This window comes from Trichoderma citrinoviride (assembly GCF_003025115.1).
Source record: "Trichoderma citrinoviride strain TUCIM 6016 unplaced genomic scaffold BBK36scaffold_2, whole genome shotgun sequence".
Taxonomy (NCBI): Eukaryota; Fungi; Ascomycota; class Sordariomycetes; order Hypocreales; family Hypocreaceae; genus Trichoderma; species Trichoderma citrinoviride.
The window spans coordinates 1728496-1754321 of NW_020194710.1; the positions used below are offsets into that span (position 1 = coordinate 1728496).

General features: G+C 54.9%; 8 protein-coding genes across 8 annotated transcripts; 5 read left to right on the plus strand and 3 right to left on the minus strand.

Annotated features, from left to right (window-relative positions):
- Positions 1 to 3998: 3998 nt before the first annotated feature.
- On the plus strand, positions 3999 to 5686 carry BBK36DRAFT_1138191 (Myo-inositol-1-phosphate synthase; the record flags this gene model as incomplete). Its single annotated transcript, XM_024893225.1, has 2 exons — positions 3999 to 5323; positions 5377 to 5686. The coding sequence occupies 2 exons, from the start codon at positions 3999 to 4001 to the stop codon at positions 5684 to 5686; spliced, it is 1635 nt and encodes a 544-aa protein (XP_024753093.1).
- A 763-nt stretch (positions 5687 to 6449) lies between these two features.
- BBK36DRAFT_1138192 (hypothetical protein) lies at positions 6450 to 10740 on the plus strand (the record flags this gene model as incomplete). Its single annotated transcript, XM_024893226.1, has 3 exons — positions 6450 to 9397; positions 9452 to 10424; positions 10708 to 10740. The coding sequence occupies 3 exons, from the start codon at positions 6450 to 6452 to the stop codon at positions 10738 to 10740; spliced, it is 3954 nt and encodes a 1317-aa protein (XP_024753094.1).
- Positions 10741 to 12642: 1902 nt separating this feature from the next.
- BBK36DRAFT_1094166 (ankyrin) lies at positions 12643 to 13179 on the plus strand (the record flags this gene model as incomplete). The annotated part of the gene is made up of 1 exon (XM_024889055.1): positions 12643 to 13179. A coding segment is annotated over one exon (537 nt), but the record flags the coding sequence as incomplete, so codon positions are not given.
- Positions 13180 to 13845: 666 nt separating this feature from the next.
- On the plus strand, positions 13846 to 14283 carry BBK36DRAFT_1110348 (ankyrin; the record flags this gene model as incomplete). The annotated part of the gene is made up of 1 exon (XM_024889574.1): positions 13846 to 14283. The coding sequence occupies one exon, from the start codon at positions 13846 to 13848 to the stop codon at positions 14281 to 14283; it is 438 nt and encodes a 145-aa protein (XP_024753096.1).
- A 413-nt stretch (positions 14284 to 14696) lies between these two features.
- BBK36DRAFT_1166011 (hypothetical protein) lies at positions 14697 to 17031 on the minus strand (the record flags this gene model as incomplete). Its single annotated transcript, XM_024894848.1, has 6 exons — positions 14697 to 15551; positions 15605 to 16136; positions 16197 to 16348; positions 16419 to 16538; positions 16601 to 16858; positions 16918 to 17031. The coding sequence occupies 6 exons, from the start codon at positions 17029 to 17031 to the stop codon at positions 14697 to 14699; spliced, it is 2031 nt and encodes a 676-aa protein (XP_024753097.1).
- A 570-nt stretch (positions 17032 to 17601) lies between these two features.
- On the minus strand, positions 17602 to 18471 carry BBK36DRAFT_1110632 (hypothetical protein; the record flags this gene model as incomplete). The annotated part of the gene is made up of 2 exons (XM_024889606.1): positions 17602 to 17710; positions 17765 to 18471. 2 exons carry the CDS (start codon positions 18469 to 18471, stop codon positions 17602 to 17604), a joined length of 816 nt encoding a protein of 271 aa, XP_024753098.1.
- Positions 18472 to 19686: 1215 nt separating this feature from the next.
- On the plus strand, positions 19687 to 21762 carry BBK36DRAFT_1111085 (mitochondrial precursor protein; the record flags this gene model as incomplete). Its single annotated transcript, XM_024889667.1, has 3 exons — positions 19687 to 19845; positions 20045 to 21458; positions 21515 to 21762. 3 exons carry the CDS (start codon positions 19687 to 19689, stop codon positions 21760 to 21762), a joined length of 1821 nt encoding a protein of 606 aa, XP_024753099.1.
- Positions 21763 to 23162: 1400 nt separating this feature from the next.
- On the minus strand, positions 23163 to 24404 carry BBK36DRAFT_1156337 (t-SNARE; the record flags this gene model as incomplete). Its single annotated transcript, XM_024893915.1, has 3 exons — positions 23163 to 23507; positions 23655 to 24239; positions 24324 to 24404. 3 exons carry the CDS (start codon positions 24402 to 24404, stop codon positions 23163 to 23165), a joined length of 1011 nt encoding a protein of 336 aa, XP_024753100.1.
- Positions 24405 to 25826: the final 1422 nt, after the last annotated feature.

Genomic DNA, 25826 nt, shown 5'->3' on the forward strand with positions numbered 1-25826 from the left:
AACACCGCCGGTGTCCAATCCAGACTAAACTCGAGGGCACCGCTGCAGATTCTCCAGACGTCGTTCGTTTCCTCGCATCGTCGCGGTGCCCAGCGAACCGGCGCCCAATTGGCCGTCCTAGCCTGCCACTAACTCCGTATCAGACGGACTAGCAGGGCCTCATTTCATCTTCTTCATCGACAAAATCCCCCGGCCGTTGACAAACAGCGCACCCAAGCCGGACGGTTCGCTGGAAGCAGACAGCTGCGTAAATGAGGCCGCAGTAGCGCCAATGTGGCTCGCTCTTTTAGGCGCCGTACCTTGCAGGGACGCCCCCTGTAGCCGCCCCGCCCAGTGCCTGTGCGCCAGTTGATAAGGGGGGGGAGGGGACCACTAGAGCGCTGAGGGGCCCTGGGGGAGTCCCTTTTTGGGGGACGGTCAGCAGCCTCAGTGCCCACACGGGTGCGCTGCAGGTCGCCAACGGCGCTGAGGCCAAATTTCCATGTCCATCAGGAGCTCGCCCAATCGAAGTCGGAGGATCCATCCACACTCGATGACACCTCCTCACTCGAAGTTGTTCCGTCTCGTCAGCCTGACACTGGAACCATTGGACGGACGGCCACGCCTTTGCTTCAGCCTCGAGCCTTGGGCCCTCAACGCCTCGTTCAGTATTAAACCGAGCTACGCCGGTCCTCCGTTGGGCGCCCCTCGACTCGGCCGGCCGTCTCGCGTGGTATGTAAGGTACGGTATGCTGGTTGTTTGGAAGGCGACAAAGAAGATGAACAGACGCCGCACGTGGACAGCCGGCCCAAGGTCTCAAACGACGCATGCACGAGTGTGGATGATGATGGGCTGGGAACTCGGAACTGGTTGGAAGGACACTCGCTCTGTTGGTCCCATCGCGCATGACAAGAGCCCGGCCCAGTCTCGGTTCTACAGCGCATAACCTTCTGCTACCTGCCGTTCCTACGAGGAAGCACAAGGTGACGAGGCTGCCATCGCGCCGCTGCCGAGCCGCTCTCCGCACATCGCCGGTGGTCTCATTTCCTCTTCGAGGCTCGATCGGTGATCATCATCTCTGTTTGGCTCAGGTGCGGCTTGTTGTTCCTCCACAGGGAGGAATATGGGGTACTAAGCTTGTATTTCACCTCCCAAAGTGAGATGCTGCTGGTGGCCATCCTGGCTGGTCTCTGTCTTGGGGGTTCGCGAGCGACCCCGGCACGTCGCATGAGGCGGTTCAGCGTCTCATCCAGGCCCTGACCGACGCCGACATGTATGGGTACAACTGTGCTATGGAGTACACTTTGGTGAAGCACTCTGGTCGAGCAACTTCTCTAGGAAAGCATGGAGCCTCTTTGTCTCTTTCGCTGCCCAAGTTCTGTCACGCAATGGCCTCTGGTCTTGACAAGGAGCAAAAACCTCTTCCGAGAATGAAAGGGTAGTACAAGCCGACGCCACGCATCTGGGATCGGCTCATCAATCACGGCACATATATTTGTACGACTCGCCTGAAGGCTGCTCTTGAAGTTTACGCGATAAGGTAGCGCGAAGGACCTGTACGGAGTACTGGTACCCCGTCCTTTGCGATAGAGCTCCATTCTCGCGCAGCCTTGGCTGCTCCGTGATTGTAACACCACCAGACATCCCTGTCAACGTCGTCGTGACTGGGGGTTTTGACAACTCTCGCTGCGACATGACGCGTTGTTTGAAGCTCGCTGTTTCGGTTTCATGTGCCAAGTCCCGAGGAGATTTCCATGGCCTTCTGACCTTCCGAAGCGGACGATGAGACAGATGCTCAGCTCCGAACCGCCTCAAATTCGAGGCTGATGCATTGCAAGCAGCTCTGCTTGATAGCGGGACGGGAACCAGCCTCGCACAAGACTCATTGCGAGTAACACAAGTACGATATGTAGGCTCTGGTATGCCGCTGTTATCTTCCCCGGCTGCGACAGGGTAGCAACGCAGCACAGGATGCAAATCCCATCCGTAAACATATAGATTGGTAGTCATGCCTCTACTGTGTTACTTCGTACGACATGTCATAAACCCGCCGACTGTAGTCTCTACACACTTCGAAAGAGGACAATTTAGCCGTGTATGCTGTTGGGACTGCTCCGAATCACCACTGCAGTAATACTGTACGTCGTACATCATACGAGACCCGTTTTCGGCATGAATTGACCTGTCAGTGGCAGTTGATCCATTGGATGGGCGATACTACCAGGCACCACCATATTGGACGAATCACACGTGCAGGTATTCTGCAGGATTGCAGCATGGCCAACTGTCTTGCTGCAGGTACTGCGTGCTTCGTGTCATCGCATCGACGTGATTTATCTGAATCCTTCTTAAGACGAATTCCCCTTCAATGACCGACTGCCAGCTTCACAGAGCTTTTACTAGAGCAATGGATGAGCGATTGGCCGGTTTGAGATGTCAGCCTAAAGGCTCACACCACCTTACATTGATGCCTCACGGTTACGTGTCAAATGTTACCTATATTCAATTGCCTGCAACGATGGAGAGAAATATCATTCCCAACAAAAACAACTGCAGCAAATGCGGTCAAGAAAGGCGGTCGATGGTGATCTCTTCCATATGTTGCCGTTTTGGATACTTGTCAGCCAACACGGGCATAAAGAACGCTTGGCCAAGAGCACGCGATCTACCTACTATTACCTAAAGTCCCTTATAGCTTCATCAAGGTTCGCACCGAGGCACCTTTGCTGAATGCGGGCAGTCAAACGAGTCCGATTTGCGGGTTGAGTAATAACGTCCAAGACTAAGACGAGAGCATTCAATGGTTCGTGGCTGCTGATGCGCCTCTTTTTGGCATACCGAGCAACGGCCCCCACACGGGGACGAGCACTCACGCCATTTGTCCTCAGTCGAAGCCGGACTACGAAGTGATTTGAAGCACGAAGCATGAGTCTGGATTGTCAATTGGGTAAGGCGAGGACGCCTGACGCTGTGGTAGTGGAATTGGACAGTAATCACATAGTTGCCCATTATTCACCTTGGACATTTGATTAAAACCTCGTCATGGAACATCATTGAGAAAGGAAGAACGAAAAGAGAACCCGTAAAATCCTCTTACTAGCAGGAGTTCCTTATGGTATAACCGGCTGGAAGCTTTCAGGGTCCCGAAGTCCGCTCAGCTCATCTCACTCGCCCGTCCTATCCGGACGCGCCACGGCCACGGCTTGTGCCTTGTGTACACATCACCCAATATGCACTCGTACAGTTCCATCTTGCCCTTGCCCAATCATGGACAATGATTTCGATCCCGCAATCTCTTAGCACAGGCAGCCGCGAGGGTTTTTTCACCGCCTGCACGCGCGGGCCAGGCCAAGATGCTGCTGCTGCTAGTATCAGTATTAGCTGTCCTCCGGCGCGGGCATTAGGCGCTTTGTTAGCGCTGGTGCTTGCACATGTTGAGCTGTTCTAACGCAGCCGGAGAGATGCGGCCATGTAAGGTGGTCGAGTACATGCTAGCCGACGAGAGCCTACAGGAGGAAGCTATAAGATCCAACCCCTCCGCTGCTAACCCAAAGCTTCTCTTCCTTCTTTCTTCCTCTTCTCTCACCACAAAGTCAATTCCAAAAGTTCACCTCGCAAACAAGTCAGTCGACTCGAACTCCAGAATCTATTTCTGAAATCTCTCGAATAGCTGCTTTGTCGCGACCCCGATTCGCCCGAACAACGTCCCTCTCCTTCACCTTCTTACAGGGTTAAAGTTGGTCGAGGAGTTAAGCCTCGATCACAAACAGTCGACAAGACGTTTTCCAATCTTCTTAACTCGTATGTCATGTCCTCGTCAAAGTCTGGAGAAAAAGAGCAGAGCAATTGGGACTGACCTTGTCCAGGATTCACCACCCGTTCGCCGGAGCCCGCTGCTCTGCCTCTGGAGGGTTAGCGGACTCGATCTTTTCCAAATAAAGATCGAATATCAAGAAAAAGAACCCGTACAACCCTTCCAATAGACCAACTCTCTCCCGCGCCGCGCCCCATAGTCGCAATGGCACCGCACGCGGAAGTTAGCACGGGCTCCTCGAACGGGAATGGCTATGCCCAACGCCAGACGGCGTCCCCTGGTGCTGCTCGGAGCACCTTCGTCGTCAACTCCCCCAACGTCACCTACACGGACTCGGAGATCCGGTCCAAGTACACCTACCGCACCACCAGCGTGGAGACTGACGCCAATGGCAACTTTGTGGCGACTCCCAAGGAGACGCTCTACGACTTCAAGGTCGACCGCAAGGTTCCCAAGGTCGGCATGATGCTGGTGGGCTGGGGCGGAAACAATGGTACCACTGTCACCGCCGGTATCATTGCTAACCGCCGCAACCTCACTTGGGACACCAAGGAGGGCGTCCAGGAGGCCAACTACTACGGCTCCGTCGTCATGAGCTCCACCGTCAAGCTCGGAGCCGACGCCAAGACCAACAAGGAGATCAACATCCCCTTCCACAGCTTGCTGCCCATGGTCCACCCCAACGACCTTGTCATTGGTGGCTGGGACATCAGCTCGCTGAACTTGGCCGAGGCCATGGATCGGGCCAAGGTCCTTGAGCCTGCTCTCAAGTCCCTTGTTAGGAAGGAGATGGCGGAGATGACTCCCCTCCCCTCCATCTACTACCCCGACTTCATTGCCGCCAACCAGGAGGACCGGGCCGACAATCTCATCGAGGGCTCCAAGGCTTCGATGGCTCACGTTGAGCAGATCCGAAAGGACATTCGTGACTTCAAGGCCAACAACGGCCTTGACAAGGTCATCGTCCTCTGGACTGCCAACACTGAGCGATACGCCGACATCATTGACGGAGTCAACGACACTGCCGATAACCTTCTCAAGGCTATCGAGCAGGGCCACGAGGAGGTTTCTCCCTCCACCGTCTTTGCCGTTGCGTGTATCCTGGAGAACGCCCCGTTCATCAACGGCTCTCCCCAGAACACCTTCGTCCCCGGTGCCATTCAGCTTGCTGAGAAGCACAATGCCTATATTGGCGGCGACGACTTCAAGTCTGGCCAGACCAAGATGAAGTCGGCTCTGGTGGACTTCCTCATCAATGCCGGTATCAAGTTGACCTCGATTGCCAGCTACAACCACCTGGGCAACAACGACGGCAAGAACTTGAGCTCCCAGAAGCAGTTCCGCTCCAAGGAGATCTCCAAGTCCAACGTGGTGGATGACATGGTTGAGGCCAACAGCATCCTGTACAAGAAGGGTGAACACCCCGACCACTGCGTTGTCATCAAGTACATGCCCGCTGTCGGCGACAACAAGCGGGCTCTTGATGAGTACTACGCTGAGATTTTCCTCGGTGGCCACCAAACCATTTCGTAAGTGTCTCTTGACGATCCTTCCCGCGAATCGCACTAACCGGCAACACCAGGTTGTTCAACATCTGCGAGGACTCTCTCCTGGCCTCGCCTCTGATCATTGACCTCGTCGTGGTGGCCGAGATGATGACCCGTATCCAGTGGAAGGCTGCCTCCACCGATGGCCACGAGACTGCTGACTTCAAGCACTTCCACAGCGTCTTGAGCGTCCTGAGCTACATGCTCAAGGCTCCTCTGACTCCTCCGGGAACCCCCGTTGTCAACGCCCTGGCCAAGCAGCGTGCGGCTTTGACCAACATCTTCCGCGCCTGCGTCGGCCTGGAGCCCGAGTCCGAGATGACGCTGGAGCACAAGCTCTTCTAAGTCTGTAGACTCTGATTGACAACCAAGAGGCCCAGGTGGGCTAGTTGCCTCAGGAGGAATCATCGGCATATGGACAGTCTTTACCGGATACTTAGATAGCCATAAAATCGGCAGAATTGGGCCGCAAGCTGATACCGCATAGCTGACAATCGAAGCAAGCCCATTTGCCACCAACTGACGTCCCGTTGAACCATGTTATTGAAGTTGAATGTTGTTTACGGCAGATGTCGTGAAGCAGATGCCGGACGTGACATGTGCTTTTCCTGAACTTCGTGTAACAATCTTATGAACTTGACTGAGCTAAAGTCCAATTCTTCATTGTAGAATTGTAAGTAGTATCAGTCGTTTGTTGCCTCGCTTGGTGACTCGCAGAAGTCTTGTTTATTTGCCTCCATCTGCTCCAATGTGTAAGTGGGCAAAGCGCAGATGGTACCTGACGCCGAGGCTTTAGTGGTACCTTTTCCGCTGTCTTCGTATGCGGGGGGACGGCAGCCGCCCAGTCGGTTATGTCACTCGCCCGTGCTGCGCGTTGACATGCGTCGCGTCGAAAGCGCGTAAAATGTTCCCCACGCAATTTAACGTGTCTCTTCTCTGCCCATCAAATCCCATCAGCCACTACTTTGTTTGTACCTTGAAGGTCGTCTTGCATGCCATGTCTTGAAGCAAACAATATATCTTTTTTTCCCCTATAAATATTGTCTAGGGACTCGCAAGCGTTACCTCTTAACGACTGGTGAATTCGGGCTGGCCATTGGTGTTGACAATGGCTGCGCTGCGCTCTCCCACACCCGCATCTCGCGATGCTACTCCAGAGCTGCTGACGCCGCGGTCGAAAATCAGGGCGCTGCTTGCGACTGTGGGCGACAGCGACGATGAGGACGCGAGTCAGATTAGAGTCCTCAAGCCAGATTCGCCCAGGAACACCGCAGTTGCCCAGCGAAAGGCCGATGGATCGGATTCGGATGCAGACTCGGATTCAGATGTCCAGATACGGCCACGGGGAAAGCTGGCTTCTCGGATGCAGGGCCCTTTGGACATGGTCAACAAGCCAGAGACTACGAGGAACGGCGAGACTGCGAGAGATCGCGTGAAGCGGATGCTGGAGCAAGAAAAAGAAAAGTCTGGAGAGGTGGATACGGAGATGGCAGACGCCGATGACGCTGAGAAGGAGGGCCGTGACAATGGCGATGACGAAGATGAGGACCTACCCGTTGCACCACGAAGATTGCAGCGCCGTGCTGCTGGAGACAGCGCCACGGATGCCCCAGCCAGATCGCCCAGCCCCGGGCTCTTCGTTTCTTCGCCAGTACGCCCGTCACCTGCAAAGGCACCGCAGGCGCAGTCAGAATCCGACGATGACCTGCCGCCCGTCAAATCAGACCGCTTCAAGGCCCTGGTGGAGCGAAAGCGACAGGAGCGTCTCGCCAAAGAGGCCGAAGAAGAAGCACGAAAAGCAGAGCGCCGGGCTCTGCAAGAGAAGCTGGCATCTGAGCTCGAGGAGCTAGATTCTGGCGATGACGACGCAGGCAGTATAACGGACGATGAAGGGGGTCGCCGGTTGACTCAGGAAGCCCGTCCGACGAGGAAAGCGAGCAAGAAGGCGCTCGAAGAGATGAACCGCGAGACGCAGCGAATGGCCAGAAACATGCAGCTCGCCCACGAGGCCAGGACGCGGAAGAAGCTGTCGAAAGCAACTCTGTTCGAGCGTTTTAACTTCAGGCCAGACGGAGAGGCGCCGCCGGTAGAGCTTCCGGCAAACAGCTCCAGCAGGCCGGTGTCGCCGCCAACCGATGCGGACGCGAATAAAGACACGCCGCCCAGCTCGCCACCTGTTGGGGAGAAGCAGGATGCGGCTCAAGCCGAGGAGAACGCATCTGCAGACCCAGATGTTTCAATGACAGACTCGAGGGCGGAAGATGGGCAGCCCTCGGGTCCTACGCGTCTAGACAAGGGCAAGGGACCAGCTATCGATGTTGAAGAACCGAGCAAGCCTGTCCAAGCTAAGCGAAGGGTGCGGGTGAGAGTGCCGATTCCAACAAAAGCTGGCACAGCAGACTCGGACGACGAACTGGAGATTACAACCACGTCCAAAGATAGAGTAAATGCTGTCTTTGACAGCATTCCCTTCCGACAAGCGCAAGAGTCACACTCGATACTGGCCCTGCGGGCCTTGGCTCATGTCACGTCTCCCGGCAAAGAGAAGAAGCGCAAGAATGAGCGCGATGGAATGACTCCCGCCGAGTTTCAGGCTTCTCTACTGCAAAAGGCGAGGGAGCAAGCCAGGCTCGAGCGGGAGCGAAGGCTTGAAATGCTCAAGGCTCAGGGTGTTGTCATTCAAACTTCGGAGGAACGCGAACGGCAGATGCAGGAAGTGGAGGACATCCTTGCCAAGGCTAGGGAGGAGGCTCAGCGAATCAAGGAGGAGGAAGTGGCAGCTGAGAAGAAGGAAAGGAAAGAGAATGGCGAAGCAGACCCTCTGGCTTGGGATGATAGTGATGACGAGGAGTACGTCGGTGATGATGCCGACGAGGTGGTCTCTGCCGTGGAGCTTTCAGGGTCTGATGAAGAAGACGAAGAGGGCGATGAGGAAGAAGACGAGGAGGAAGCGGAAGACGTCGTTGCAGGCACAGCCCTTTTTGAGGCTGAAGCGGAAGATGCGCAATCCGAGACCTCGGAAGGCCTCCCCAAGCTTCGTAACGAGGAGGCAGAAGATGAGGATGACGACGATGTCATCGAAAAAGCAACCCCCTTGAAGAGGAGGCGGCCACGGAACAAGACTGCCATTCTCTCTGATGACGAAGCTGATCCCGTGGATGCTACTCCAAAGTCGAAGAAGACTCCCATCAACTCGTCCTTCGTGTCACCTGCGGCGCCTACGTCTGTGTTACGATCCGCCAAGAAGACATTTATTCCTGGGCTTCCTGTGCAGGGACCTGCCGGGCTTAGCCTTACCCAGATATTCGCAGGGACCATGGACGACAACCAGAGAAGCCAGTTCAACGAACCGACGCAATCAATGATGCCCGACTTTGATAACTTTCCCGATTCCAACTTCTCAGCTACCATGGAAGACAACGCGGACGATATGGTGCTCGACTCCCAACGGGAGGAAACCCAAGCGGAGACTCAAGCTGTTCAGCTGAACCTCGCACAGACGCAGATGCATGGGCTGGACAGCCTGCTGAGGGATGACATGAACTCCCAAATCTCGGAGATGATTGAGCCCTCGCAGGATGGAGGTCTCCAGCGATACACGCCGCTGAAGTCGAGATTCGTCGAACCTCCCACGTCGACCGTGGAGACCATATCACTGGACCAAAACGGCGAGGCAATTCAGAGTTCTCCGCTTGTGCGCAAGGGACGGCTTCGTCGAAAGATGGAGATGGTATCCCTTGATGATGAGGATGCCATTCCTATGAGCGGCGAGAAGAAGACGGAGGCAGAGGCATCATCAAAGACTGCATTCAACGTGTTAAAGGACGCCGCTGCCGCAGAGAAGAAGAAAAAGCTCATTGATGAGTTTAACAAGAAGAAGAGCAAGGCGAAGGAGATGGTGGAGGAGCAGGCCGAGGAATCCGAGGATGAGTACGCTGGACTTGGCGGAGCGGACGGCGAAGCCAGCGATGACGAGTCTGATGCCTCTGTACAAGACATTATAGATGATGGGGCCGGGAATGACGTGGATGAGCGCAAGCTGGCCGCATTCTATGCGTAAGTGATCACTCCATCCGCTCTCAGGCAAGGGGCAAGACTAACGTTTGGCAGTGACCGGGAGCGGATCAATGACGAGAAGGAAGTGGAAAAGCTGTACAAGGACATCACATCAGGCATGCTCCGTCGCAAGCGTGGAGCCGACTATGACTTGTCCGACTCGGACGACGACGGCGAAGCCCGTCGGAGAATGAAGCGACGGCAGTTTGCCAAGATGCAAAAGGCCTTGTTTGCTGATGAGCGGATCAAGAAGATTGCCGAAAACCCGGGCAACCAGGCCTTCCTACGCACCATTGAGGACCGTGGCAGCGACGACGAAATGGACTTTTTGGAGATTACAGACGCGCCGCCGGCCTTGCAGTCGGAAGAGTCCCAGTCGCAGAGCGAAAGTTCTGAGCAGCAACAGCAGCAGCAGCCGCGGACAATTCCCGATAGCCAGCCGCGCAAACCACTTGGAAGTGCTGGCGATAATCGGCCCCCGGCGCATATGAGGAGAACCAAGGACGGCAAGAAACCTTCCAACATTGGAGAGGTTCGTGAGACACTGTCTGATCTGTTGGAAGACGGACGGCACAGCTCTGTTATCCCTGCCACCGAAGTCGGCTCAGACAGCGAGGATGAAGAAGAAGCAGGCCGACCTGCGTCTCGAGGCAACAAGGAAAACAAGTCTCCCGCATCCCGTCGGACCAGGAACGTCGTGGTCGACCGCATCAGCCTCAAGCGCAACGCATCCTCCAACATGTCCTCCACCGGCCGCCTTGCCTTTACCACGTCGGGAAGCTCGTCGTTTAGGGTTCCTGGCTCACTTCTGCGCCGCGCAACAACCAACTCGTCGCTGCTTTCCACGGCCAGCACGACGTCGTCATCGTCCACAACGACGACGGCGGTCGGCTCTGGCAGCGGGTTCGGCGAGGAGGCCAAGATCAAGAAGGGCGCGGGCAAGAAGAGCGGCATCAACGGCTTCGCGAGGGACAACGAGAAGCTGGCGAGGATGCAGGAGAACGAGCGGAGGAGGCAGGAGAAGAAGGTGCGTGGAGCGGAGAGCAGGGCGGGACTGGTTGGGGGACTGCTCGGAAAGGGGTCTTTTGAGTAGGAGAGCTACGATTTGGGACATGGATTACTAAATGATGGGTTTGTTTCTTGGTATGAGGCGTTGGGGAGGGATATGTGTGTTTGAACATGAGATGACAAGACTTGGCGTTTGGGGGGCTTGTGTTTTGATTTTGGAATGATGCTCGATTACCAGCATGAAGGACACAAGCATGTAATTGCTTTGTCTCGCTAAAACTACTGAATGAAGCACGAAATAGCTCTTGTGCGGTCCATCCAAGCTGATATTTTGACTGTTCCTTCACGCTCCATACCATACAAGCAGCCATCGACCGGCGTCCCCTTATCGAACTGAACCTCCCTTCTTTCGCCTCTATGACATGGAGTTTTCTCAGCTCGTCCTTTGCTTACTTTTACTCGTGACATCCATAGATAGGCTGTTTATCGACCAACTGATATGACAAGAAGCTGACCAATTGTTCTTTGTTGACCGCTACTAGAAGCCAAGGCAAGAGATAGTACAAAGTGCTCTCGGAATCTGAAAGCATACGAAACCCACCAACGAAAGGCCATTCACGTCTAGAACTTATGCCTTTCAACCGCTTCAGGGAACGGAGAAATAATACAAGTAGTGTATGAGAGATAAGATGGCTGGTGCTAGGTGTAGACGCGCGATAGTATGTGAGCAGTAAGAGCAGCCATTATACCTTTTTTGGGTAGGAGAGGCAGGATTTTTAAACACTTCAGTTGTCTCGTATAAATCCGACGGCCTTTCCAACCACAGAATGCATAAGCCTTTGATTCTGATGGTATCTGGCAAGGATTCGGATAGGAGCTGTACGATACGGGTCTTGAGAATCAATGGACTTCGCATTCGCCAGTCTCTTGGCGACTTGGGCTGGAAGGAGAGAAAAGATGGAAGAGAGAATAGGGAGTTGCGGTGGCCAGTGAACGGTGACGGCCCTGCGGTTCGCTTCCGATGCCTCTCAGCTATCCGGTATCTCCTGGTAATCATACATCCAGTCATGGGTGGTACTAATGGGATAGGCTATATTGACAACTCGTTTGCGAAGCCTGAGACCGGCATAGAACAGCTGTCATGCCGGGACTGGATGTGCTTTTGGGTGGTGTTCGGCAGATGATTGGGTGTCACAACAGGTGGGCTTGCAGGGATTGGCAGTTGTCATGTAGGGTGTATGCACTGATATGCAGGATATGAGTGCAGCTGAATCCTTTTTTTGCTTGTTGACAAGGTACGGTGAAAGGGGGACGGGAAAAGGGAGGGGGGGGGGAGCGGCTGGAGAGGCTTGTGATTCTAGATGATTGCTCGAAAACGATCCGGGGTAGTAGCACAATCCCAGGTGAAAGACGGCGTCTTGGAGATACACGACCGTCGAAGCTACAGGATGAGAGATTCTAGATTGCCAACAAGCTGAAAGGTAAGGCATCATGATGTAAGGTAAGTAGTATTACGGCTGGCTGTAGGCACTTGACCTGGCCCAGCTGCAGCTTGCATCTGACGGGGGCTGCATGTACGGAGGATTCGGGAGCACGGAGCACTCCGTACCCTGGGAGCTTTTTTATTTTAGCCTTGCTTATGCTTGAACCTTTTATCTCATGGCACCGGCTGGAGTCGCGAAGGTTGAACATGAATAAGAAGCACGAAACTTGCCCCTTCCAACATAGCAAAAGACTTCCAAATGGATGACTTACAGTAGAATTATGAAGACCGTCTGCTTTTCTCCTTTGGGAGATTCTATTTCCCCCCCTTTTCCCAGTCCTAAAGTCTCGTAGCCACTTGTCATACTTATGTCTTAGGACCTGCTGCCTCCCTTACCTGCGGACTCGGTTGCAGGCCGTCCTATGGCAACTCTGCATCGTGACATTCCACCGCTCTCATCCCTACTTTGGCGCAAAAGGGCCAATCATTATTTGGACTCCCAAATCAACCTCACATTTAGGCTTCAACTGGACTCTATAGGCCACCGCCGTGAATCCCGGACCACAAACGCTGCACGATTATTGAAATTGACGACGCAAGTGACATCACTCATCGTCCCCCCTTACCGAGACGATCATCTTCTATAAATCCACCAGATTTCCATCACCACCAAGAAAACATCACTTCACACTCATTCACCGTCACATTAGCTGCGAATGTTGAATTAAAAGAAAACCAAAAATCATTCGTAATGATGAATCTGGACGCAATCCCGCCAGAGCTGCTCACCACCATCGCCGACTTCCTCCCCGCGCAGCGCGACACCAACGCCCTGGCAAGATGCAGCTCCCGCTTACACGCCATCCTCGACCCCCTGCTCTACCGCCAAAACATAAAGTCCTCCCGCAGCGACGCCCTCGCCTGGGCCGCAAAGACGGGCAACATCCAGACGGTCAGGAAGGCATTGTCCTACGGAGCCGATCCCAACAACAACCACAACAATGCCTCCTCCTCCTCCCCCCCAAAAAGAGGTGACTTCGGCGCCCTTCGGTGGGCCGTCGCCCAGGGCCACCTGGACATTGTCCGGCTGCTGGTCGAGCGCGGCGCTTCCCTGGGCGACTCGATGCTCGTCGTCACCGCGGCGAGGCACGGCTTCGACGACATCCTCAGCCTGCTCCTGGACCACGGCGCAGACGTAGACGCCCTGGGCTACCTCGGCAAGACCCCCTTGCTCTTCGCCGCGCAGGAGGGCAACGAAAGCACCTTTGACCTCCTCCTGCGCCGCGGCGCCGACCCCTTTGTCAAGTGCGCCGCCGGGTCCTCGGCCCTGTTCCACGCCGTCGAGGGCGGCAGCGTGCGCATCCTCGGCAAGCTGCTCGACCTCGGCGTCGACCTGCTGCAGACCGACTACGAGGCGCGCATCGCCCAGTCCCATGCCGCGGAGCGCGGCAGGCTCGACGCCGTCCGGCTCTTCGTCCAGCGCGGCGTCGCCGTCGACCACCCGGATCGGGAGGGCCGCACGGCGCTATCCTGGGCGGCGAGGAGGGGCCATGGCGAGCTGGTCAAGTATCTGCTCGACGAGGGCGCCTCGGCGCACGCGGCCGACATATGGGGCCACACGCCGGCGCTGCACGCGGCCATGACGGGCATGACGGGCGTCGTGGAGACGTTGCTGGAGCACGGCGTCTCTCTCGAGTGCAAGGCGGGCGATAGGCGGACGATGCTGGCGTGGGCTGCCGTCAACGGGCACGTCGAGACCGCCAGGCTGCTCATCGAAAGAGGCGCCGACATGGAGTCGCTCGACAAGGACGGGCAATCGCCTCTCGTGCTCGTCGCCGATGCCGGCTCCCTCCCCATGGCCAAGATGCTCGTCGAAAAGGGCGCAGACGTCAACTCGCACCACCATGGCAGCCGTGCGTCTCCCTTGGCGCTGGCCGCTGCTCGCGGACACATCCGCATGGTCGACGTCCTCCTCGACCACGGCGCCGATCTGGAAAACGCCAGAGACGAAGACGGCAAGACGCCCCTGTTCCTGGCGCTGGCACAGCTGGGCGGCGAGATGTTCCACCATCTCATCCGGCGAGGCGCCCGGATCGATGTTCAGGACCGCAACGGCGCGACGCTGCTTCACGAGGCGGCGGGATACGGGGTCGTCTCGTACATTGAGTATCTCGTCGAGAGCGGGCTGAACGTGAATCACGCCGATGAGCTTGGCCGCACGCCTCTGCACGTTGCTGTTCTCAACGACGCAAAGACTTCCTTTCCGACGTTGCTCAACCATGGGGCCGATCCGGAGTTGTGTGATGCTGATGGATACTCTGCTATCGAGAGGGCGAGGATGGAGGGGAATGACGCGGATTTGCTGTTTGCCGTTGAGCAGTCGTGGGATTACTAGTAGGGGGTGAGGAGGAGGAGATGGTGATATATATACCCCTTTATGGCGAAGTGCGCCGTATAATGTTTGGGCTCCGTTTGCTCTTGGTGTCTGTTTGATACTTGAGGTTTGGAAATCTTAGGACTTTGGGTCGGAGGGAATGGTTGGGTTACTGGGGCGTCGTGATGGCTTCACTTACATCCTTTTCGGTCATGGTGTGGGGGTTTGGTAGACTTGCATCCACATAGGGAGCCAGTTCATTCTCCGTGTGATATCTAACTGTCAAGCTGTTATGCTGTCCCTGCGCCATCTCTGGTAGTGACCCTGATGCAGAGAGATTCTCGACCCAGTTCTTACCATGTGTCAACGCCCAAGAAAATCATAATGTTCCCAATCTTTGGCTGCCCGCGTTCACATTGTTAGCAAGCCCAATTTTAATCCCCCTTCAACGCCAATGGCCACTTGGGCAACCGCCTCTCCCACACCAGATTGACCCCCTTCTGCTTGGCCAACTCCCGAATCGTCTCAAAAGCCATGCCGGATATCTGCGGAATGTATGCCGACTTGAGCTTCACCAGACGCAGGATATCGCGGAGGGTAACGTGGAACTCGGGCGTGTCAAAGTGAGTCGATGTGATCCTCAGCTCCTCCAGGCATGGGAGCTTGTTGAGAAAGTTAATGAGAGGATGCTCTGCCATGTATATGTAGCTCTTGAAATGAAAGTCGAATAGGCCGAGGCTTCGAATGCTTTCGGCCCCTTCAAGCCACTGGTACTCCTTGATGTGCTCCGCACTGGACTCCCCAAGTGGCTCTCTGAACTTGGGCAGAGGGAAAACAATGTCAAAGGTATGTAGCTTGCCGGCCCTGATGGGTCCTTCAAAAAGGTCCTGTGCAACCTGAGGAGATATGACTAACTTAGAGGCATGGAACTCTTCTAGATTCTGGTATTCGTATGCAGGGTTTGCGCGCATGTGGCTGAATATGTCGGTAGCCTCCAGGTTCACGCCGGTGTAGTCCCAGCCATAGTGCAAGTCCAGGATTTTGAGCTTCCTTCCGGCATTCAAGACTGTCAAGCGGCGATATGCCTCAAGGGCTGAAGAGTTGTGGTTCCAAGCCGTATTCAAGTGATTGGCATGATACATGTGTGCTTTTGTATCAAAAATCGTTAGAGCCTTGAGATTAGGAACGCAGTTGTTGTCAAAATCCTCGTCGCCTAGAGGCATACTACTGAAGTTGAGGTCCTCGATATGGAACTGCTCCAGACTCGGAGTGCTTTTCAACAAATGCACCTAACGAGGGTCAGTCTGTCATGCCACAAACAGTACTTCACTAAACTGCTTACCAAAGACAACGGCCACGGCTGCATTGTGGTGCTCAGGGCCATCTTGAGATGCTTCAAATTAGGCATCATTGGTATATCCGCATTGGTGAGCCATTGCATGGGGATACCCGCCAGAGCCAAGGTCTCGAGTGTGGGAGCAACAGCTAGCACGAGGGACCTATAATATTCGGGCCCTGGATTTGGGGGCCTAAAGAACCGCTGGAATCCGTCAAGCTCCAGGCGTTTGAGATGTTTCGGAATCTGTGTGAGGATCAGAGATTCATGCGGGTTGTGGATCTCCAAGCGCTCCAGTTTGACTCCTGCCTTCAGGATGGCGTCGAATTTTCTCCGGTCCAGGACAAACCTTCGACCATCGGCTACTACGAGCTCCCGAATATCGTTCGATGAGTACGAGAGTAGCTTCCTCAAGGACTTCATCGGAACGGGTCTCTTGGGGTTCGAGGAGCCGGTGAACTGCAGCGACCTCCAAAATTGCACACTTGCTGGACCCGTCAACAGCTTCCTCCAAGTTTTCGAAACGCGCAGACAGTTACTGAAGGAGAATATGGATTAGTACTAGCTGACGGTTCTCGAGGGGGGTCTATGACGTTACCATAGCGTTAATAGATCCAAACGACCAAAAATGTCCCGTATAAGCTCCTGCGGTAGATGAGCCGTTGACATCCAGCTAAGACTCAGAAAGCTCCCAAAAGGATCGACCTTGGCATACTTGGGTTTGAAGGGATTCCGGGCCTTGTCAAGGATCTATCACGCCGTTAGCTTACTCACCAAGCATACTGCTTTGGTACCCTTGGTATGAGACAGACAAACGTACCCGTATGTGTTCTGGTTCAAATGGCCCTTCCAAACACGCCAGAATGCCTTCTGTCAGTACGTTGAAGGCTTCCAATGACTTTCCATCTGCCCGCAGAAGCTTGCTTGCACGAAGATAACCCTGTAGGTATGGCCGATTAGGGGAAGGTTCTTATGATGTGTCTTGATGTTGTTTATGCTTACCTCGGGCGAGCGCGGCGCAATGTCCATCATTCGCTGCGCATCAGCCTGCGCACGACGGAGATCCGGCACCTTTTCGAATGTGCCAGCCCGGTAGTTGAGAGCTCGGAGGTGCAGTGGGTTGAGACATTCCGACGATGGCGGTCTGGTGGCTTTGAGGGTTGCAAGAAGTGCTTGTGCACTTTCGCTGAGCTCTTCATCTTCCATCTCGTCTCGCTTCCTCTTCCTCTTTGCAACTTCACACGGGCAGCGCTTGATTGCCTACAAGCAGTTAGCATATGTAGCTGCAAGTGGTTTCATGGTGAGTGAGGACGCCTGACTTCGGTGAAGGAGTCAAGAGCCTGCCTGTAACGCTGTTCGACGTATTTGGCGCGACCGGCGGCGATGGCGTCCATCATGGAGCGGCCCACGTCAGGCGTAATGATCATCGCCATGGTGAGGATGATGCAGGAGTGGCATATATTCTAGATGATGTGGTGAAATGAAGTTGGATGTCGAAGCCTGATAGAGCTGATGTTTGTACGAAAAAGAGATGAATTCGATACGATACCATCCGATGAACGCTGGATTGAAAGGCTAAAGATGACCGAAAACAAAGAAACTCAACTCCAGTTATGCAAAGATGGCTGAGCGGTGCATTGACGAACTGAAAAGCATCAAATACACCGCGCTGTTTGTTTGTTCACGAGGAAAGGTGAGGCAGACGCGATTGTGTAGACGCGAAGGACGTCCAATGGAGTTATCAAGGTGCAGGCCATTTTTTAGCGGCGTCACCGCCAAAGCGACAACCTTGAAACTGCAAGTCTCACCCACTGAGAACTTGCCCGTCTTTTTCGTCCATGGATACCTTATTATTGTATCAGCGTCAAAAGAAGGAAAAAAGTCACAATTGCATTCCATGGCTGTATGACTACGTTAGACAAACGATACTCTTGTAATTGTAATGGCTCTCTAACTGCATCTCAGCTACTGGGCGTCTCCTAGTGTTCGCTGTGATGCTCCTGCTAAAGGCGAACAACACCAGCGATGAACCCCCTCACCCCGTTGCTTATCCAGCACTCTTCGCCATCCACCAAGGAGCTTGCAGGAACACTCTGCTCAACGGCCAGTCCCCTGTTGTCGTGGTTAGCTATCCTGCAAGATTACTTCAGACGCTCTACAGCTCACCTTTCCAATGCCCATCGTCTCGACGTCCCGTCTTGGCCACCGCTCCCGGCCCCCAGGCCAAAGGTCGCAGGAACAGGCGGAGTGACCCATTGGCCATCTCGCCAGAAATATGGCGTTGTCAAGCTTCCCTCCATGATGGACCCGTCGTCCCGGTTGACCAGCAAGACTTCTCGCTCGTCTGTCAGGGCAATGGCGCGCCTCTCGCGCGAAGAATCATACATCTCTCTCTTGGTCGTCTTGAAGTGAGTGTACTCTGAAGCTGCCGTTTGACTGTTATCAAGCACTATCGTCCAGCAAGGGCTTTTCTTCGGCTCCTGAGGAGCGGATGGAGATCCAGGGGGAGGCAGCCGCAGAGGAAACAGATTCTCGAGGCCAACAGGGGCCGTGTTGTTCTTCTCGAAGCTCACAACGCCTTCGCGGCTGACGAGAATCTTGAAGCGCAATGGAGCCGTTTGAGATGGGCCGATGAAGTCTTCCGCTGCCTTTCTCAACGAGTCCAGGCCCTTGTCGCCCGAAAGGACTTGGATGGCCTTGTCCCATCCCCAGTGGGTTGCTGCCCGTAGCATGCGATCGCGATGATAGTCGAGCATGTAGAACGGGGACCGATTGGCAGAGTTCCATCCTGCGTAGTCGATCTTCTTTGATGGGAGCTCCAACAAGGCCGGATCATACCGAAGAGAGGTGAAGAGAGAAAAGGCGTCGGCCATGATGCTCAACTACCGACGCAGGCATCTACTGAAGACGGGGGAGTGAAGGTGGTGTGCTGTAGACTACACTATCCTAAAACCCTTGCGCCAGTATGTGCCTTAGCAGTATCGCATGCGAATAACGGATGGAGTAGATGGAGAGATGCTCTGTATCGAAATTGAATGTCTAAGAAGTAATACACAGTGAACGACAATTGAGATTGAAAGACATCGAGCACGTTGAAAAGGTATAAGCTGCGCTCACGTAACGAAGAGTTGACGGGCTTCACAGTGCGTACATCATTGTGTTGGCTATCGCCATCAGCATCGTCAGTCAGTTATTTGTTCCGTCCACCGCAGGCAATGTAAAGAAACTCCCGGGATGGAAAAGAGGCGAATCGGCTTCTTCAAGGACAAATCCACCTCGACACCCAGCCTTACGCTGACAGCAGGCACTTGGGCACAGACACATGGGCGTACAGTGCAAGCATCTCCCACATGGTGCGATCTCACGAGCCGGCAGCCCATCGTGCAGGGTTCGCGACAATACGTGCATACAAGGACAGGCGGCAGATGATCCTGGCGTGTAATGGGCCAATGGCGTCGGGTGAATAAGAGTTGTCGGGCTTTGGCCCCGCGGAGTGGCAGCGGTTTGCCTTCTCCAGCTATGACGATGGCATTCTGCACCACCTCGCACTACCTACCTAGTAGGTAGGGTTGACTATACTACAGCCAAAGACCTCTATGTCGAGGCAGTTGATTCAAAGGCTGATGGTTTCCTGCAGCAGTAGCTAGCTCAGTAGATCATGCAATCATAAGCAATTGTCGAAGCTGCCCCAGGCATCTGCTCCGTCTCCATGCAATCCGAAAGGTATACCTGAGACTTCTTCGTCTTTGATGCTCTTGTAAATTCTCTCACAGCGGCTGGAGCTGGGTGGAGACGCGAAAAAAACAGCAGCGTCAGTGGGCTGGAATTTTTCTGTTAGTAACCTGAGCCGCTGGTGCGAAATTTCGAACTAAGGCAGACGAGGACCGAACCTCGTTTGTGCCATCATTGTCCTGTTATCTCATAATTCTGTGTCTCTTTTTCCTGCTGCGCGTTGCTGCAGCTCTTCTTTGCGCCCCCCTCAGCTTCTACTGACGGCCTCTTCCAGCTGCGCCTCTCGCCCTCTCGCCCCGGCAGCGCCCTCTTGATCTCGATCCTCTGTCTTGACCATGTCCAACCCGCTGCCGTCAATGCCTGCGGGCGCCATCCCCGTCGACGCGAGCCAGTCGTCCACCTGGGACCGGATATCCTCGTGGGTGTCGGAGCACAAGGCCGTCGTCTACACCATTGCCGGCGTGGCGGTTGTCGTCACCGGCGCGGGCGTCGTCTATTACCTGAACAACGACTCGGTACGTTGTCGCCATCATCATCACCAGTGGAGGGGTTGCAAGTGTAGATGCTCGACCAGGGCATGACGACATCACGGGCCATCGCATAGCTGCGTTGCCGCCGTCGCTCGCCGCATTGGCCGAGGGGCATCTCTCCATGGGTGACTGGACTTGAACTTGAGAAACGGTTGATATCTAACCATAGGCCCTTTCGCAACAGAAATCCGATGCGTCACCAAAGCTCAGCAAGAAGGAGAGGAGGAAGCGCAAGGAGGCCGAGCGCAAGGCCGCCGACACAAAGGCCACCCAGTCTAAGGCCGCCACCGTCGAGCCCGAATCAGAGCTGCCCGAGATCAACGAGACCTCGGTCCTGCAGCTGACCCCCGAGGTCCGAGAGCAGTACGCCGCTCGCCTGAAGCAGGCCGGCAACAAGGCCTACGGCGATAAGGCCTACAACAAGGCCATCGAGCTCTACTCCCAGGCCATTCTGTGCAAGCCCGACGCCGTCTTCTACTCCAACCGAGCCGCCTGCTACAGCGCCATGAGCGAGTGGGAAAAGGTTGTCGAGGACACCACCGCCGCCATCGCCATGGACCCCGACTACATCAAGGCCATCAACCGCCGTGCCACCGCATACGAGCACCTCAAGATGTACTCCGAGGCCCTGCTCGACTTCACGGCCTCGTGCATCATTGACAACTTCAAGAGCGAGTCGACCGCCCAGGCCGTTGAGAGGCTGCTCAAGGTCTTCGCCGAGCACAAGGCCAAGGAGGTCATGGCCTCGAGGCCCGCCAAGCTCCCCAGCCCCATCTTCGTCGGCAACTACCTCCAGAGCTTCCGACAGAAGCCTCGACCCGCCGCTCTCGACGACTCGGTCGAACTCTCCCCCGACACCGGTCTCGGACAGCTGCAGCTCGGCTTCCAGGGGCTGGAGCAGAAGACGGCCGAGGGCTACGAGGAGGCCAGGCAAGCGTTCGAGAAGGCCATTGAGCTGGGCGATCTCGGCGAGCACGAGGCTCTCGCCTACAACCTGCGCGGTACTATGCGGACCCTGCTGGGCAACCACGCGGACGCGACTCGGGATTTCGACCGAAGCATCGAGCTCGATCCCACCATGACCCAGAGCTACATCAAGCGGGCTAGCATCTTCTTGGAGCTGGGCGAGCCGGACAAGGCAGATGCCGAGTTCGCAAAGGCCCTCGAGCATGACAGCGAGGACCCCGACGTCTACTACCACCGCGCCCAGGCTCACTTCATCAAGGGCGATCTCGCGAGTGCGCAGAAGGACTACCAAAAGTCCATCGACCTGGACAAGGACTTCATCTTCTCCCACATCCAGCTTGGTGTCACGCAGTACAAGATGGGCTCCATCGCTTCGTCCATGGCCACCTTCCGTCGCTGCATCAAGAACTTCCCCAAGGTCCCCGACGTCTACAACTACTACGGCGAGCTGCTGCTGGACCAGGGCAACTTTGCCGAGGCCATTGAGAAGTTCGACACGGCCATGGAGATGGAGAAGCAGTCCAAGCCCATGTCCATGAACGTGCTGCCCCTCATCAACAAGGCTCTGGCCCTCTTCCAGTCAAGTCAGGACTTTAAGGAGGCTGAGAAGCTGTGCCAGAAAGCCCTCATTAGTGAGTATCCCCCATCTTTAATTGTTCCTGTGACAAAAGGCTAACAATTTCTGCAGTCGACCCCGAGTGTGACATTGCCGTAGCCACCATGGCCCAGCTCCTGCTGCAGCAGAACAAGGTGACTGAGGCGCTCAAGTACTTTGAGCGCGCCGCCGAGCTTGCCCGAACCGAGGGCGAGATCGTCAACGCCCTGTCCTACGCCGAGGCCACCCGGACCCAGGTCAAGGTGACGGAGAAGTACCCCAAGCTGGCAGAGAAGCTGGCCGGCGGCCCAGGCGGCCCTGCAGGACTCCGTATGCCTTAAGTTTACGTCTCACGAAGTCTCCAGGAGGGATAGCTGGACGGTAGCGGAACGGGGAAGAGGAAGGAAACAAAAAACCAACCAAAAAAGAGAGTCGATTAAATGGAGGGAGGAGATTGCTCTCAGACGCGCAGAATGCACGCATACAAAGCGTGCGCATGTACCACCTCTAATGTACATGCTACCGCCATGTTTTATATCAACAACGATTTGGGAGATTGAGGTACATTTGGGATGAAAAGAGTTTTGTTTGTCTTTTATTCAAGCGAGCTCACCATCCCGTACTTTTCCTTTTTACCTTGGTGGTCAACACTCTACTCATACGACAATGACGAGCTCTTGACCCATGTTTCGAGTTAATGGGCAGTCAAAGGAAGCATTGGACAAGGAGGAAAAAACATGAAAGCTGAAACAAAAATGAAGTGAACTTGTACACGAGAGAGCTGTACCGGGGGAAGAGGAGTTCAAAAAAGGGGTGGTGAATTGTAAGAAAGGGGGCAAAGGTGGTATGTGGTGACTTTGGTAATGCAGAAATGAAACCAATCTCTCTGTACATGTTTACTCTAAAAATGACATCTTACGTCGCTCGGATATGTAACGGTGTCATTGAAAGAATTACCTAGCTACCGTTTTCTTCTGTACTTGTATTCGTATCTGTAATTCTATTTTATATTTGTCTGAGGTTTTACCTTCTCTTGTCCTGTACGACTGGCCATGTCATTTTCCCCTTTTGCATCATGGTATGAGGGCCAGATACCTTATCGAAAACGTCTTGTAACACAGGACGACGATGCATGCACCACTCGCAACTCGAACAAAGGCAGAGAGAAAGCCTCCTCCCATGTTTAAATGCAATAAAAGAATCATCATTGTCCACTTCATAAGTTATAAAAAGAAGCCCTATCCTATGTTCATCCATACCATCACATCAACTCCCCCGTCCGCCTCCCTTGCCCAAGGTAAGGCGTTCCATCCTCAAGTCCTTCGGCATCCGAGACGTCATGGTATTAAAGAGTCATCATCCATCGCAGCCCCATTCTTCCACACAATATATGTCATGTTTGGTTTTTGGACGCGTTTTTCCTTCCTCTCACACCTGTCAATCCAGTCTCCCCGGCCCTTTGCTGCTGCAATCAACGCTACCTTTCCCCGTGTAGCGTCTCGAAAAGTTAGAATTAAGTTTGTATAAGATCGTTCCGCTGCGGAAAGGCATTCGCCTTCCTCCTGTTGCAGTTTGAATACATGTGTCATGGTCTAAGCAGGGAATAAAAAGAAAGAAAGAAAAAAGAGTTGCGCCCCGTGAGCCATGGAGTGTGGCTCTCCCTTGGAATTTTGAAGAAGAGAAGAAACAAAGAGAAGAAAAAAAAAGACAAGTGATGAACACAGCGGCCGCAGAGGGGAAACTAGTTCTTGTTTGTCAAAGCGACACCCAGGCCAACGCCCAAAGCGATGGCAAGGACGATGAGGAAGCAGATGAGGAAGCACCACCACTTGAGGCGGCGGGTGCGGCGGGCGTGCTCAATGCCCTGGCTGACCTGCTCGTTGCCCTTTTCAATGTTCTGCACCGTGTTCTCGGCGTTGACCTCGGCAGAAACGACCACGTTCTCCTGTTGCTCAACCATGGCGGCGAGTTCCTGGAAGAGGATGGCCAGCTCGGAGAGCGTCTGCTCGATGCGCTGGAGCTCATTGTGACGAGCACGCACGTTGCCCAGCAGAGAGGCGGCGTGGCCGGTGCGGTTGGTGCGAAGCTGCAAACAGTCGAGTCAGCATTGCTTATGTTTATACCCGCGCAAACAGGCTCCTAGCTAGGAACTGGAATTGTGTGGCACCCAAGGCCGATTCCCCGATATCCAATACACCTCTAACTGTACAGAAGGGGAGTTAAAAACACTTACAGCTGTCTGGAAAACACCCTCGTTGTTCCAATCGGCCTCTGTGGCTTGTCGCACTTCGTCCTCCGACGCATCCGGGTTCACGATGCGATACTGCCTGGCAATCTGCTCCCGGTAGCGCTGCTGGTAGTCGCGCTCAATGCTCTGGTACTTGTCGAGCTCGGACTTGAAAAAGGTCTTGAGCGACTCCAGCTGGGTCTTCTTGGTGTTGCGCGAGGCGTCTGTCGTCTTGAGCAGGTCGCGCTCCAGGCCCTTGATGCCGTCCTTGATGGCGGTGTTGCGGATTTGCGTCTGCGCCACGTAGTGCTCCAGCTGCTGAGTGGCCTCCTGGTCGGTGGTGCTGAGGGTCCGCTGATGCAGCTGTCCGATGTAGTCAATGTCGGCGGTCAGCGCCTTGATGTCGTTGCGCAGGTTCTGCACGCGGTTGAGGAAGTCCTGCTGCGACAGCACGGCAGGCTGCCGGGACGCCTGCTCCTGGGCGTAGCCATTGCCACCAGCGGTGCCCTGGTTGTTGTAGTCCTGCAGCTCGTAGTTGTTGTTGCCATACGGCGAGGCGTTGTCGCTCGCATTGGTAGCATACGGGTTCAGCTGCCCGGGCGCAGTTTGTTAGCATCGTCCTCGCTCTTCGCGAAGTGCGGCTATCGCAGCGCCGCGAGAACGCCTCATGCTTACCTGACCATAGCCGCCGCCGCCGCCGCCGTATCCAGACTCCTGGGTAGGGCCTTGCGAATAAGGATTTTGCCCGCTCGACATGCTGGAAAAGCGTCTATCGGGAGTTTCTCGTGTGGTGGTGAAGAAGAAGGAGGAGAGGAAGGAGAAGAAGGGCAGAAGTACCCGGCGATGGCTTTTCGGGCGACAGGTACCGCTAGAGGCAGGTCCGAAAGCTTGGCTTTTGCGGTGTCGCCGCTGCTGCTGCCGGTACGTACAAACAAGGTAGTTTCAAGACTGCAGAAAGCAGACGCAGGGAACAGCGGACAAGGCGGCCTCGTGCTGTGAAAGTTCGAGAATGATGAACAAGCACAAGGATTCTAATTGGCGGGGGAGTTGCGGCACAAATTGAAGAAGCAGCAACAATTAGCAGTAGCTTTAAGGTATACCGAAGCTGCTTCGGGTGGTGCGGAGGTGGAGGAAGAGCGAGAAGGTCAGAGGACGGCAATTTGTTTTTCAGCGGCCTAAAGCGGAAGACTGCAGAGGCGCAAAAATAAAGGCCGAATGGGAGGAGTGAGCACAGAGAAGGGTAAAAATGCCCGTGAGTGTGGAGGTCCGAAAGTACGAGTACATGCACAGGCTGTGATGACGTACAACAACGGCCAGCTGCCCAGAAGTGAAGCCAGACTGGATTGCTACAAGGTACCTACGGAGTTCGAGAGACAGCCATTACTGGGCACTGGGCTGTTGAGTAGGTATAGTAGTAGTAGCTTCAACAAGCCGGGCTGAAGCACCAGGTTTTCCCTCAATTCCAATCCTCAACCGGCGACCCGAGGCCGAGTCGTGTTCGCAAAAAGACTTCACGTTCCGTGCTGCTGCGGATGGGCGGAGCCTTTGTCAGCGCGCTGCGCCCAGCAGCTGTCTAGGTAGTGCTGCTAGTGCTTTGTAGCTGCTAAACAGAGGAAGCTGGTCGTCGTTCGGCGCCATTACGAAGCCCGCCTTGCCACGTTCAAGGTTGAGCATGCAATGGAATTGAATCACCACCCGTTGACAAGCTCCACAGGGCCCGTCGGTTGCCCAGATTCCTCCAGTCCCTTGAGTCCCTTGATCGCTGGCCCATGCGCCCGCCAATCGATGCGCATCGCGGCCGCGGCCATGAACCCATGCCTTGCCTGGCGCGCGAAACGGGTCTGACTTGTCATCAACCCGTGGCTGGGGCTGCCCTTGCCAGCAAACGAGCCAATGGACGGCAGCCTGTAGGATGCCATCATTGCGCGTCGACAGCGAAGTCTGCAGTGGGCTGGCCTGCTGTATCTGCATGCAGGTAGAGGCGGAACCATTGAATGGACTGCTCGAGGTGCGTAAATCACCCAGAAGTTGTCGCAGTCGATCAACGTTATTGTCAGCCATCAAGGAGTAGAATATACATTAGTGAGGAGCGAGGATTGGTTTTCAAACCAAGACAAAGGGAACAAGATTTCATCTGAGTCTTCTCTGAGTCTTCTTTCCCGGCATTACGTCAAATGA